The sequence below is a fragment of the Pteropus alecto genome, unplaced genomic scaffold (assembly GCF_000325575.1).
Source record: "Pteropus alecto unplaced genomic scaffold, ASM32557v1 scaffold202, whole genome shotgun sequence".
Taxonomy (NCBI): Eukaryota; Metazoa; Chordata; class Mammalia; order Chiroptera; family Pteropodidae; genus Pteropus; species Pteropus alecto.
Genome location: NW_006432451.1, coordinates 2,137,341 through 2,150,627, shown reverse-complemented (window position 1 = coordinate 2,150,627; position 13,287 = coordinate 2,137,341). Strand labels below are relative to the sequence as shown.

The window sequence follows — 13,287 nt, the reverse complement described above, 5'->3', positions numbered from 1 at the left end:
AACTATATACAGTGTTGGATGGGTACTAGATTTATCAAGGTGATCACTTTATACATAAATGTCTAATTATCATGTTGTACGCCTGAAACTAATAATATTGTATGCCAACTGTAATTAAACAATTTTAAAAATTATTTTTTAAAAAGCCATGAACAAATGAAGCTTGTGATTTGGGCCTCAACCTCTTTTAGGGTACAATTGTATATGACCTTGGCTAGTTATAAAACTTATCTGAATCTTAGTTTATGCATTTATAAAGTAGGGATAATATTGTTTTATCTACCCCAGAGTTTGGGAATGTTATGTCTGTAGTAGATGCTTAGTAAATATTGGTAGAATGAGTGAATGTGCATGCTATCTCTGTAATAAATGACACCTGTGTTTTAACAAGAATTTCTTTCATCTAACAGATGAGAGAAATTGAGTACCCAAGCAAGAAGAATCTTATTTATTGAGTGGGAAATGAAATTCAGGATTCCATATAGCATTGTCCAGGAGTCTATATTTCTCTTCTGGTTGTAACATAGTACTAGATATTTTTTAATGGGAGAGGGGGAAATTTTTAAAATAAATTTGGGCCAAATTAGTAATGATTGACTTTTCCAATTTCTAAGGGGTTTGTGTCTGCCACAGATTTTAACTAAGTCTGGTCTACCGAGAGTAGAGATTCTAGATTGCTTGTATCTTAAAAACCTGTAAGAAAGACACAATAGTGAATGTGAATCTGAAGATCAGGGAGAGTTCTATAGAGCTAGCGTTCTCATCGGTTGGTACAGCTAATTGGCCTTGTGAAACAGTGGCAGGATAAGATCCTGATCTTGGAGGGATGGCAAAAATGCTTTCAGCCTAACAATTCCTTATCTTACATGCCTCACAGGCTGGCCTAGCTTAATCTGCCTATTTCTATCATCAGGGCAGTAAAAATACCCTGCATATAAAATACAAATGCCACTCGGTTTTTGTCGTTGTTGTTGTTGTTCATTGCTTCTCCACCACGTCCGCCCACTTCTGGAATTTCTCGCACCTGACATTTCCTTAGGCATACAGAATACAGAGAAGAGAGAAGAGGCAGCAAGGGTCCAAATGTAGTAACTAGAGTTACATATTTTATTTGAACCTCATCTCTGGAGAAAGGGGAACAGAGCTGAGAGGATTACGTTAGAGGTAGCCTGATAAAACCCCTGAGATGTGGGGTATGCGAAGGAAAAAAATCCTTCATTAGAATGTCTGTTGAAGGTGAAATGAGGTGCACCTGGATGAGGAATTCAGAGATAATTCTTTGTATTTAGTATTGTGATCTAGAAGCAAGATCACACTGCTGAGCAAGGAAGAAGGGCAGCAGGTAGAAGAGTCCCAAAGCAAGTACTGCTAGTTAGTAACTTGTCTAGGATTTCTGACCAAATGACCCAACTTGCGTGGAGAGGGAATCAAGGGAATCTGACCCCTTATTCCCAGTTCACCTTCTAGTGATCCTCAGTGTCACTGCCCTTAGGTGAATATGAATTCATATGTTGACGCCTCCTCTCTACTGACTGTGTCCTAGGCTGAGTTTGACTTAGAGAGCTGGAAGGCTTAGACTGCTGATACAGAGGCCAGTACTGCTGCCAAGAATAAGTTTGATCCCTTGGCCTGGATTTGGACTTGGGCTTGGGTTCAGGCTCAGGCTCGGGCTCAGGCTCAAGTTCCAGCTCTGTCTCGGGCTCGAGCTCTGTTTCAGGCTCCAGCTCAGATTCGGGCTCTAGCTCTGATTCAGGCTCCAGTTCACTACACAGGTCTAGGTCCAGACCTCTCATAGCTTCTTGTTCTGACTCCAGCGTGGGTTCCAGCTCCATGTCCAGCTCTGACTCCTCCTCTGTTATTGGCTCTTGGATCATGGTGAAGCCAGAACTTACATTTTTGGGGGCATCTAGAATACTGCTGCTTATTTTATGTCTTGACTCTGCATCCTGAAATATACATAATTAGATGTGTTAACATTTCCAATTAAATCTAACTTTTGAATAGTCAAGGAATTTCAAAATACAATAGGATTTCAGGTACCAGAATCATGGGTTCCTGGCAAAATAGAAAAAAACTTCTGGCCTAAATCTGTTTTTCATCTTTTTTGTACCCTCTGGTTCCTCAGTTACCCATTATTTTTTAGGCTTAATCAATCCACAACTTCTGGTTTCTCTGGATTTCCTACCTAGCCTGGATTTCATGGTCAACCATTTGAATAACAATGGTCTTGGTGGCATTCTGAAACATCTCGTCTTGTTGATCTTACTTGTCTTCCTATCTCCCAATGTAATCCTCAGCAGGGCCCTTCATGACCTAGCCTCTTGCTATCTTCTCTGGCTTTATCTCCAGCTGTAGTCCCCACTCTTTGCTCTAGCCATTAAGCTGACCAAAGATGCCTGACTACTGCTTACCTTTGCGTATGCAGCTAGCTCCCTGTGTCTGCCTTGTCCTTCTCCATCGTTCCAGATTCAGATCAAAGATCATTAACCAGGATATTAAATTCCTTTGTGTTCCAACTGTATCTCACTCACATCTTTATCATAGTACCAGTAATATATTGCCTTATTCATTTACAAATCTATCTCCCCTATTAGACCCTAAGCTCCTTGAGGTAGGACAGTGTCTGGTTCTTGATATCCCCAGTACCAGGGGGCCTGTCACAGAGCAGACCCCCTACAGGCTTCATGAATCAGCCTTGCAGCAGCATTCTGAAATATTTTTTTCTCTTCCACCATATGACATTTTTTTGCTTTTCTCTCTTCCTTTCTGGTTGCTTCTTCCTGGTCTCTCTGTTGTCATCACTACTTCTTCTGGACTTCTGAATGTTGGCATGCCCCAAGGCTTAACCCTGGGACCCTTCTCTTCTCCATCTACACTGCCCCCATAGGCAATTTTATTTAGTCCCGTAATTTTTATTACCATCTTTGTGCCAATGACTTTTTAGTTATAACCCTTGCCCTAATCTGCTGGTTCATATATCCACTTCCATTCTTGACATCTCCACTTGGATGTTTAATAGGAATCTTGAATTTAATACATCCAAAATTGAAATTTTTCCTCTCCTAGTCTTTCCTAGCTTAAATGCTAGAAAAAAAAAAAATGACATACTCAACACCAAGTTTTCAACAAAAAAAAAACTTTGCTTTTTCTTAATATAAGTCCTGATGAGAATATTAGTAAACTAGAAAAATACTTTTTAAAAACACAGTGTATATAATGTTCATCTTAGGTCAACTATCACCACTATTCTTAATAGAGATACATAAGAAGCTTTCTCATTTAATTCAGGAGTAAGGCAAGAGTCACCATTATTACTTAAATTGTTCTGGGAGGTTTGTCTAGCTAATGCCATAATATATGATACTGAAATAAGTATTCTAAAAATTAAAAAATAAGAGATTTATATTATTTGTATAAAATATTTTTTGATTTAGAAAACTCAAGAGAATTAACAATGAAACCTTTTAAGACTAGTAAAAAGATTCATAAGGTGGCCAAATAATTTAATAAAAATCAATAGGTTTCTTATATGCTAGCAGTTGCCAGTTGGAAAATATAATGAAAAAAATTCATTTTAAAAAGCAATAAAAAAGTAAAACATAAAGTATATCTAGGATTTGTCTATATGAAGATAGTCACAAAACCTGACTATGAATACAGCATTTAAAAAGTCTAAAAATTGTAGACACTGCCAATATAGAAAAAGTATATTTGATTCTATTTGTTGGGGAAAAAGTTATTCTAGATAAGCAGAGGCACATACCTGTGAGAATTCTCAACAAAGCAAAGAAAATGCTTGGTAATATATTACTTTAAAATCGAAAAATAAATAAAAGGGTCATGTCTCATAAGCTTGGATATCTTTTACTTTTTAAGGTTTTTATAAACACATTACTCTGGTAATATTTTTTTGTCATAAAAATTCAAACATTATTGAAATGTAAGTCAAAGAATCGAGGAGTTAATTTTAAAAATTTCTAGTCATTAGGTAATATTTTGGTGACCATCTGTGTTTTAATTTCCTTTTGGCGGGTGGAACTGTTAACCTTCACAGATACTGATTTGAAAATACTGAGGCAGGCCCAGTTCTTTACTTAGTATTAATAAATGGTTAAAAGTTCTGGCTTGTAAATCATTCTCCTTTGTATTTGGTCAGGCGGAGTAAATCAAATTACTCACAATGTAAATAATAGCCAAAGTGTTAGACTGACAGATCTTTACCTCTGCTAGTTCATTGGTTTTATTATTCATCCCAAGAGTAGGGTAGGGGTAGATTCTAAAGGTATAGCTAGAGGAGATATATAAAATATTTAGTCATTGATATGGTGCTGGCACTAACCAAGCCTGCTGTAAAAGGATCCTTGAAGCCTTTGCTGGGTTGGACAACCTTCTCTCCAGTTGGGAAAAGGCCCTCAATGGCACTCAGATGTCACAGCCCTGGGGGAACCTGGGACTCAGGTCCACTGCTATTTTCTAACTGATAAGGGAACTTCAACATCTCAACATCTCAAAGTCTGGCACAGCCATACTCAAAAACCTTAACTGGACGTTGCTTATCTACATCTGATCAGGGCTCTCCCCCACCTCACCCCTACCTCACCCCCACCTCACCCCTCCTCCTCACCCCCCGCCCAATGCTTCACATCATCCAACCTTGTCTGTTTCTGAGAAGGTTTCCTGTATCACTGTCTCAGATTCATCCACACTCAACTCGGAGGACTCTGGAAACTTCCTTGACAAGGCAAACAGCACAGCATCATGGAGAGTGAGGAACAGCTGGGCCTTGGTGATACCAGCATCAAAGAAGTCATTCCTCTCAAATGCCCTGACCACAGAAGCTACAAACCAAACCCGGAGCACACACAGGGTCAGACACCTGGGGAGGAGAGCACCCAGGGTGCAAAACACAGCCCTCTCATAGGGTGAAGGATACTCACAGTGACTCCCTGCAATGAGCACCAAAATGTTGGCATTTTGGAAGGCATTGCACATCTGTGGGGAGAGAGTAAGTCAGTGTTAGGGATCTTCACACTCACTAAGAAAGGGCCTTCTAATTAGTTGTGTTTTAAAATTCCTTTGGTCATTCACTTGTCTGGGATATATGTACCTTTGCATTCCAATTCAGCTCTATAAACATTTGATGGGTGGACTTCTATATGCCAGGAAGTGTCTAAGGGGCTGGGACTACAAAAGAGAATCAGATGGTCTTACGTGGTGTGGGGAGTGAGAGGGAGGGTTGCCCATGGTCTTAAGCAGGGAACAGTTCAGGTAGAGATAATGTTCATGTGAGTACAGTGCTAGGATAGAGACAGGCACAGGTGTGATGGGAACACACTGGATGGTCCTCAAGAACAACTATATCTTGTCATTAGTGCTTAGTGTTTGCATATGATCCCCTTCTCCCTGGAGTTCACTGAACAGAGGAGGTAAAACATGGCCCAGAGATGGTTAAGGGTAGAGCAGGAAATGGAATTCAGGAACCCTGAGGGTCATAATCAGAGCTGCCCTGTAAAATTACATCTGACTTTAGTAAAACATCAGATATTTAGTAGTATCAGATTAAGAAGGATCTGATATTGATCTCGAATTTTCTTCAGCCAATATATATACTCTGGGGCAATAAATCTTAAAGTTCAATTCAATGAAAGTCAGTATTAACTTTAATACTCCGATCAAATAAGCCAATCCTGAGCACTAAGCTAAAATGTCAAGAAAAACAAAAACAACTAAAACAGACAGACTCTATTTCTTTCACTACCAAGAAAAAACAAGGAAGCCATTCTTGATGATAAATCATAAAGTATAAAGATAAATCATGAGGTCCTTTGGTAAAGAACCACAGTGGACATACTCTGAAAGACAAGCAATGGGAGACTGAATTAGGAAGAAGATTGAATTGAGAGGTTGTTTGCTGGGATTTTTCTTATTAATATTAAGTTTTCAATTATAAAGTAAACAAAATATAATGATTTCCTCCAATACAGTGGTATAGAACAATTACAAAAGAAATGCAGAAACCTGTAATTTTAAAGTGTAAAAGTGCACCATGAATCTCCGAAGGCTGCGCAGTAAAGGTGTCTGATGTTGCCTCCACATTGGTGCTGGAGCAGAAAGTCATCAACATAGGCTGAGTATGGATGGGTCATACCAAGGACCAGAGCATATGGTGCCTCCACAAAAAAGGAAGGCAAGAGAGGAGTGAGAGGAAGAGAGGATGGCACAACTGCTTTAAGTTCCAGTGCTGGACAGGCCACTTACTTGCTGTGAGCCCAGAACTCCTAGGGGGAAATACGGCTTGTCTCTAGGGCTATGTGAGAATTAAATGAGATCATGCATATAAGTGTGTCCAACTCAGCCTGGCATTTAGAAGGCATACAGTAATGTGAGTTGAATGAAATCTTACGTCACAGCTATAGCGCAAGACTGAGAAAAGAGACCACAGCCCAGTAGGATGACCTAAAGTGGAAAAGCCCAAAAGATAAAACATAATCAAGTATACTTGAGTCTGAAAATGGGGAGTGGGAAAAGGATCTCATAGATGGAAAAGCCCTGAATATTAATCTTTTCCAAGCCTCTCATTTTATAGATGAGGAAACCAAGACCCCATGAATTTAGTAAGTTGCCCCAGGTCAGATGGACAGTCAGCAGAAGTAAAGCCACATCCACAGACCACCCACCCAGAGTTCTTTTTGACATGAGAAGCTTCCTACTGCTTCAGACCAAAAGGGAACTGAACTCACTTAAGAAAGAATCACATTCCTTTAGGAATAAGGTTTGATAAACTAAGATCTGAGGATAAAAGATGGAAAATCAGCCAAATGAGTATATCTCAAAACAAAAAACAAAAAACAACAAGTGGGTGCAATCAAAGCTGGGTTGGTCAGGATGTTTAAACCCAAGCCATCACCAACAGGAGCCAGAGTGAGATAAAGGGCTATAAACTGAGATAAGCTGGCTGAGAAAAAGATATTTTATTGATGAGACATTAAATAATAAAACCAGTATGGTTAGTTGTGCATCTCAACTGTCCATATTGTATAAGAAAGAGAGAAATGAAAACTGTCAGAGAAACCAGAGAGTGGGAAAAAAGCCAGGATTTAGGGACACAGCTTTTGAAGGAAAAATCTTCCCTGCCCCTTTCGCCCAAAGTTGCAAGCAATGAAGAGGGAACTGGGGATGATCCTATAGGTACTGGACCAGACAGCCCCAGGCTTGGGGTGTCCTTTCATCACAATTTCTTCAAATCTGAGTGCCTTTTACAATGTGTAGGTCAGAGCAGCTGAATAGCGGAGAATTCTTGGTGAGCTCTTTTCTGTAGCATTCAGACCTATTCCCCGAAAAGATTTGCAGCTAACCCTCAGGATATACTAGAAGTTGCTGGGTGTGGCATAGATTGCTGTTTCAGTGGTGTTAAGAGTTTCCTGTTTTTCATTCCTTGAGAAATAATATGCCATGCTTACGGAACCAACCCCAGTTCAGTACATCAGAGTTGGTTCATTTTCTTTTTATTCTGGTTGACCTTAAACTATCTTCAGTGTTCAAGTTTCTAGTGGCCTATGAGTCACATAGCAGCTGATCAATGACTAACAGAATTCAATCAGGATTGGGGCTGGGGTGGTGGGGTAGGTGGGGATCTTACCTGTCTTAATATGACTAAAGCCTGAGAATCCACAAAATGTACCATGGAGAAATCCAGGATGATGGTATGAGTGCTGGGTAGAAGAGATGATTCTGAATAAGGCGCAAGTGCTCTACTTCTGACCTGACTTGGAGCAGCATCAGGAAATGACCTCGAGGGTTCATTAGAAAGCCATTCTTTCTCCACAGGCTCATAGGTTTGCCCTTGATTTCTCAGAAATGTGGAAGATACTGCGTATGGCATTTGGTCATTAGATGAAATTTGGCTTGTGCTCCCACTCTCCAAACGTGAGCAGCGGATCAGGTTAACGGAGGATGTGCTGTGGTCCTGTTTACTTTCAAATCGTTCTGTGTAAATAACCTGGGACAAGAGGTAGGGGAGAACTATGATAAGATTCAAACAAGGCCTGGAAGTACTTGCAACTACGCCATTTCTGTCTAGTCACTTCTCTTTCGCTTAGGAAAGGTCTCCACAGACTAAGTACTCTACATTTTTTTACTTGGTTATCTCATTGTCACTTTAAGCTAATGGCAAAAACAAACAACATTCATCTTTCCTTATCCTCATCACTCACGGCATCTCCTTCCCAATTCCCTATGTGTATCAATGACATTATCAATGTCCTAGTGAGCCGGACTTAAAATCATCTTTGATTTATTCTTTTCCCTCATCCCTGGGTTCTAATTAGTTTAGTGCTTACTAATGCTTTGCTCTTTTCTCAACACCCCTTCTTTTATTAGTGGAACAGGCTCTGTCAGACTCCATAAGAAGACAAAAATTACTTGAGTAGGGCTATCTTTACCTTTCACTCCTTTTTCCTCCTAATTGGCCTGGAGTGCCTGTCAGAACTTAAGGTCAGTATCAAGCATAAGGAATACAACAGCATGCAAGATGTGAATACAACTCTGCAGTCACAGGGACCAGTTTGTATCTGGGGAACTGGCACATGTCTATTCAAAGGATAAATAACAACATATATGGACAAGAACTATAAGGCACATAGAAAAAATGGAAATAATTCATTTGCTAGAGTAGTATAATTTGGGGTAATGTTAAAAAAAGTTCTAATAATGTTGCTTATGAAATAAAATTTTAAAAGAGAAAAACTATAAAGATAAAAACTATGCAAGGTAGTATATATTGTATAGCAAAATAAGTTGTATGGATAGATAATATTACAGTTCAAAAGAGAGAGGTGTTCCCCAAGGTTTGAAGGTCACTGAGGCCAGGTCTTTAGGGGACAGATGTGGACTGGCTCAGTGGCGGGGAGATGCAAGGTTTTCCACACAAAAGGAAACCTCTGAGAGCCTCCTTTTTCTCTCTTTCATCTACTTTATACTACTATCTTTCAAGGGCTTTCATAATTCACTCATGCTGTGTCTGCCCAAACTTACTTCCTAGGCCAAGCCTCTTACTCTGAGGACCTCATACTTATTCATTGTCTTTGTCCAACCCTATCCATGGACTGAGAGTCCTATTTTTTTTTTTTTCCAGCCTCACATAAATCCAAATTTCTTTCTTCTGCCCAACTCACATTCATTGCTACCATGAAATTTCTGACTTTTCGAGCTTATGCTGATCTCTCTTTACCTGAAGTCTTAGAGTTGTTAAAATATTAACACATAATTTAGAGCATAAAAATATATTGTATAGTATGGTTTACTACCCTATTTCATTAGTTTTAAGATGCATCACTACTTTTTGTGTTATCAAGGAAAAGAAAACACTGCAAGTTAAACTATGACATGCCATCGATTATATAATGCATCCGCATTTCAGAGATGTGAAAAAAATGTCTATCTTAGGATTGATAAAATACAATAATAGCCTTTTTGGTCACATTAATAGAGCTGTCTTCCTAGTTTGATTTAAAACTATGGATTGCTTCAAAATAATCCTGTGATTTTTGAGGGACTATAGGTGGATGGGATTATCAATGAAACAAGGTTGGCTATGAGTTCATAAATCTTAAAGTGGATGGTGGGTACATAGAGGCTTGTTATACTTGTCTCTATTTTTGTATACATTCAAAATTTTCCATGAAAAAACTTTTTTTTTTTTAAAGAACAACATGGATGAACCATGAAGACATTATGCAAAGTAAAATAAAGCAATCACAAAAAGACAAATACTGTACAATTTCACTTATGTGGGGTATCTGCAGTACTCAAATTTATAGAAACAGAAAGTAAAATGGAGGTTGCCAGTGTCTGGGAGGAGGAGGAAATGGAAATTAGTTGTTTAATGGGTACTGAGTTCCAGTTTTCTAAGATGAAAAAGTTTTGGAGACAGATGGTCTTAATGGTTGTACAATAATGTGAATATATTTAACACTACTGAACTGTACACTTAAAAATGGTAAAGATGATAAATTTTATGTTATTTTTTTTTTTTACCACAATAAAAAGAAAAAGAAAAAAGAACTGCCCGAAGATAGAAAACCTTAAAAAAGTCTTTTTTCTTTTTCATGGTGTCATAGTTCTGGGTGCATAGTAGAAGCTCAATAATACTAGATGATCCTATTCTACTCTAAAGTGTATTTGTTGATGTCCTGTAAATACTCTCTACAATATTCAGTGCAGTGTAGATACAAAATAAAAATTAAATATAGTGTTAATTTTGTCCTCTTGGCAGAGAAATTGGTATTTTCAGGGAGCTCAGTAGAACCTATGCTTCGTTAGGGCGTATGGCAACGAGAGTGGGAGCTTGGTGTTTGCGGGGGTCTACATGAGGAGGCAGGATGGAGGCGCGCGTGTGTGTGTGTGTGTGTGTGTGTGTGCGCGCGCACGCGCGCGTGCACGTGCTCGCGCGCCCCTCCAGAGTGCGGGTATAGACTAGGTAAAAGGCTTCAAACCTAAAAATGAGCAGCCCTGCTCTGGGGGAAAAAGAATATTTAGATCAAGTCTGAAATAATGAACACTTTGTTCATCAGCTAAAATAACCTTCAGATGCTATAAAATTCCCATCTGTGCTTATCTGCTCTTAACTGCCCACCATCATTTCCTTGGTCACAGGCAGACATTAGGTGACCCTGGCAGATCCTTGAAAACCCCAGCCACCTTGACCCTGCCCTAGTTGGAATTAGAAAATTTTAAATCTTTAAGTTCTTTAGTTTCAGAAATCTAAAAGCAGGCAGCTAAAAGTCAGAGAAATAGATACAATTAGGGAATTGCTGACAATCTCAATGAGTCAACTGTACTCTCTGTGCTCAAATAAGCCTCCAGCCACTCAGTAGGGACTCAAGAGTCAGGACGTTTCCTCCTACCTACTTTCAAGTCAAGATCTGACCCTTAAAGGGGAACCTGTGTCTTCACTTCTGAGTAGAAATCTTTAATTTCCAATTACCTGTGGTCCATCTAAGAGTGAAATCCCTGAGGTGATTTTGATTTTATTTCCTTTTCTTAAAACAAGTACTAGTGCTCTTCTTTATAAACTGTGGAGAAAAATGCAGAAAAGAAGAGATGTTTCTAACCCTAGGTGGTGGCTCCAGTTCATCACAGTTGCAGAAACAGTGACAAATCTTTCCTTCCCGTGAGCCGTTTTCGCTTTCATTAAATAGGACGAAAATTTCTTCTTCTTTAAGAGGCACCCTGATCATTTCAACCTGAAAGATATAAGAGGGCTCTCATACAGACAGCGAGTGGTGGAAGACAGGGTTACTTGGGGAGGGCGAGGGGAGCAGGCGGAGAAAAGCAGGGGAGGAAAGCCGTTACCTCTCTCAACAGCTTGTCCTTTAGGTGGTGAATATTTACAAACGTAATGGAGTTGCAGCACTGGAAGATTTTCACCCCAGGAATGGTTGTAATCTGCAAGACAAATGTAAAATTAAGAGAAAATTTTCAGCTCTTTTATGGAATAAGAAAAAATCTTTAGAACTTCCTGGATAATCTGTAGTCTTTATAAGAGGCAAGAGCTAGCAAATTCCTTCCTTGAATTTTCACCCCCTACTTTTTCTACTATTTTCTTTTCTCCTCCATTTTCTTACTCCTCTCTTTTCTTTTGGCCCCTAAAGAACATTTTAAAATTACCCTTAATTGGCCGCAGGACTCTGAGGATTTACCTACTTAAGCTCCCCACCTTTACCATTGTGCATCCCTTTCCCTGCCTTTGTCAATGTGTGTCTGTAGTGCAGCCAACACCACCAAAGAGATTTGGGAGAAAACTAAGCAGCAGACCTAGTATATTCCATCATTTGGGCAAAGAAGTGGGACTGATTTAGATTCTTACCTCCCGATAGTCATGGACGCTTCTATAAATGTTGGTGTTAGGGATCTGACCCAGGAGGAGAATCTTAGTTCTGAAAGGGAATGCATTTGGCTTTAGGTCATAGTTGCCTTACCTTGCCATGGCTAACCTCCTATTACCTGAGACTAAGTACCTGTGTGACTGAAGAGTGATCAAGAAGAAAGCAAAAGTTATTGAAACAAGTAGTCCGATGTCCAGTCCCAGGAAAATTGCAGATGCGAATGTCACTATCCAAATAATCTTATGGGAAAGGGGAAGAAGGGAAAAAGAAGACCATGATAACAAGCAGAATTGAGAAAATCGCCGCTCTAATCCCTTAATTCGCCTTCACTCTCTCCCTCCCAAGACCTGGAATTTAGAGAACAAATTCCATAGTCGTATGGACTGACACCATCACAAATGATTGGGTCCCAAGGCTGCCTAGCAATTCTTTTATGCTCTTAACTGCCCACCATCATTTCCTTGGTCACAGGCAGACATCAGGAGACCCTGGCAGATCCTTGATCCACCCATCTTGGTAACCTATCTTTTCAATTTTCTCTTGAAACTTCACTTTCCTTGTGTGCAAAATGTATGTAATAATATCTACTTTATAGGCTTTGTTGAGATTAGAAACACCATTTGTAAATCAACCCAGGACACGCGCCAAGTAGTTGCTATTTGAAGACCTAGGATAGTTACTGTAAATCTTTAACATTCTTTTAAAGCCCCTACCCCACCACCTTCTCCATTACTCTCAGCAGGTGACTTGACTTTAATCTTCATAGAGAAGACAGTCTGACACTCCCTTAAATATTTACTTCCCCCTCCGCCAGCCACTTGTTAGTTAATATCTGCACTCAATTTTCCTTCATCCTCTCCAGTACTGTTGGAAGTCCTATTTCTCCTCCTGGAGATGGAAGCTCTACCTATGCATTGGACCACATATCCTCTTAGCTCCTCAGGGACCTGGATCTCCTTGCCTCTGTTGGATCCTTCTCCTCTTGTCATAGTATACACCCCCATATTTTATTTCTTGCTGTTTCCCCTTTCTATCTCCTAGTTTTGAGCTTTAGAGAGAAGGAAGGCACTCCATCAGTTATTCTGCCTGGCAAGACAGAATAACTTATTAGGATTTCTGTTTCCTATGCTGGAAACACATTAACTGGGTTAAAAGTCATTCAAATATGCAATGCATGGCAAGCCCTTTTTACTAGATGTGTGTGTAATTGTAGCCACTTCATTAATTCCTTTTTATTTAATTTTGCATAAATGGAATGAGGTCACAGCATTTCCATGCACCAACAACTCTGACTCTCCTTTTTTTTTTAAAGCAAAAGTAGAGTATTAGGCATCAAAGGGTTGCTAGTGTCCTTCACACTGATCTCTTTGGTTTGTTCTCTTTCCCCCTCTTCAGCCTTCTT

At 39.5% G+C, this 13,287-nt stretch overlaps 1 protein-coding gene across 1 annotated transcript in view; it reads right to left on the bottom strand.

The window, feature by feature from the left end:
• Positions 1-1,463: 1,463 nt before the first annotated feature.
• The window catches only part of SLC26A8 (solute carrier family 26 member 8), a 71,575-nt gene continuing 59,751 nt past the window's right edge, over positions 1,464-13,287 (bottom strand). The window contains exons 12-19 of the mRNA XM_006907431.2: positions 12,018-12,124; positions 11,867-11,936; positions 11,353-11,445; positions 11,112-11,243; positions 7,640-7,999; positions 4,938-4,992; positions 4,654-4,838; positions 1,464-1,946 (exon numbers count right to left, since the gene is read on the bottom strand). Coding sequence (XP_006907493.2) covers positions 1,464-1,946; positions 4,654-4,838; positions 4,938-4,992; positions 7,640-7,999; positions 11,112-11,243; positions 11,353-11,445; positions 11,867-11,936; positions 12,018-12,124 — 1,485 coding nt within the window. The remainder of the gene's footprint in view (positions 1,947-4,653; positions 4,839-4,937; positions 4,993-7,639; positions 8,000-11,111; positions 11,244-11,352; positions 11,446-11,866; positions 11,937-12,017; positions 12,125-13,287) is intronic.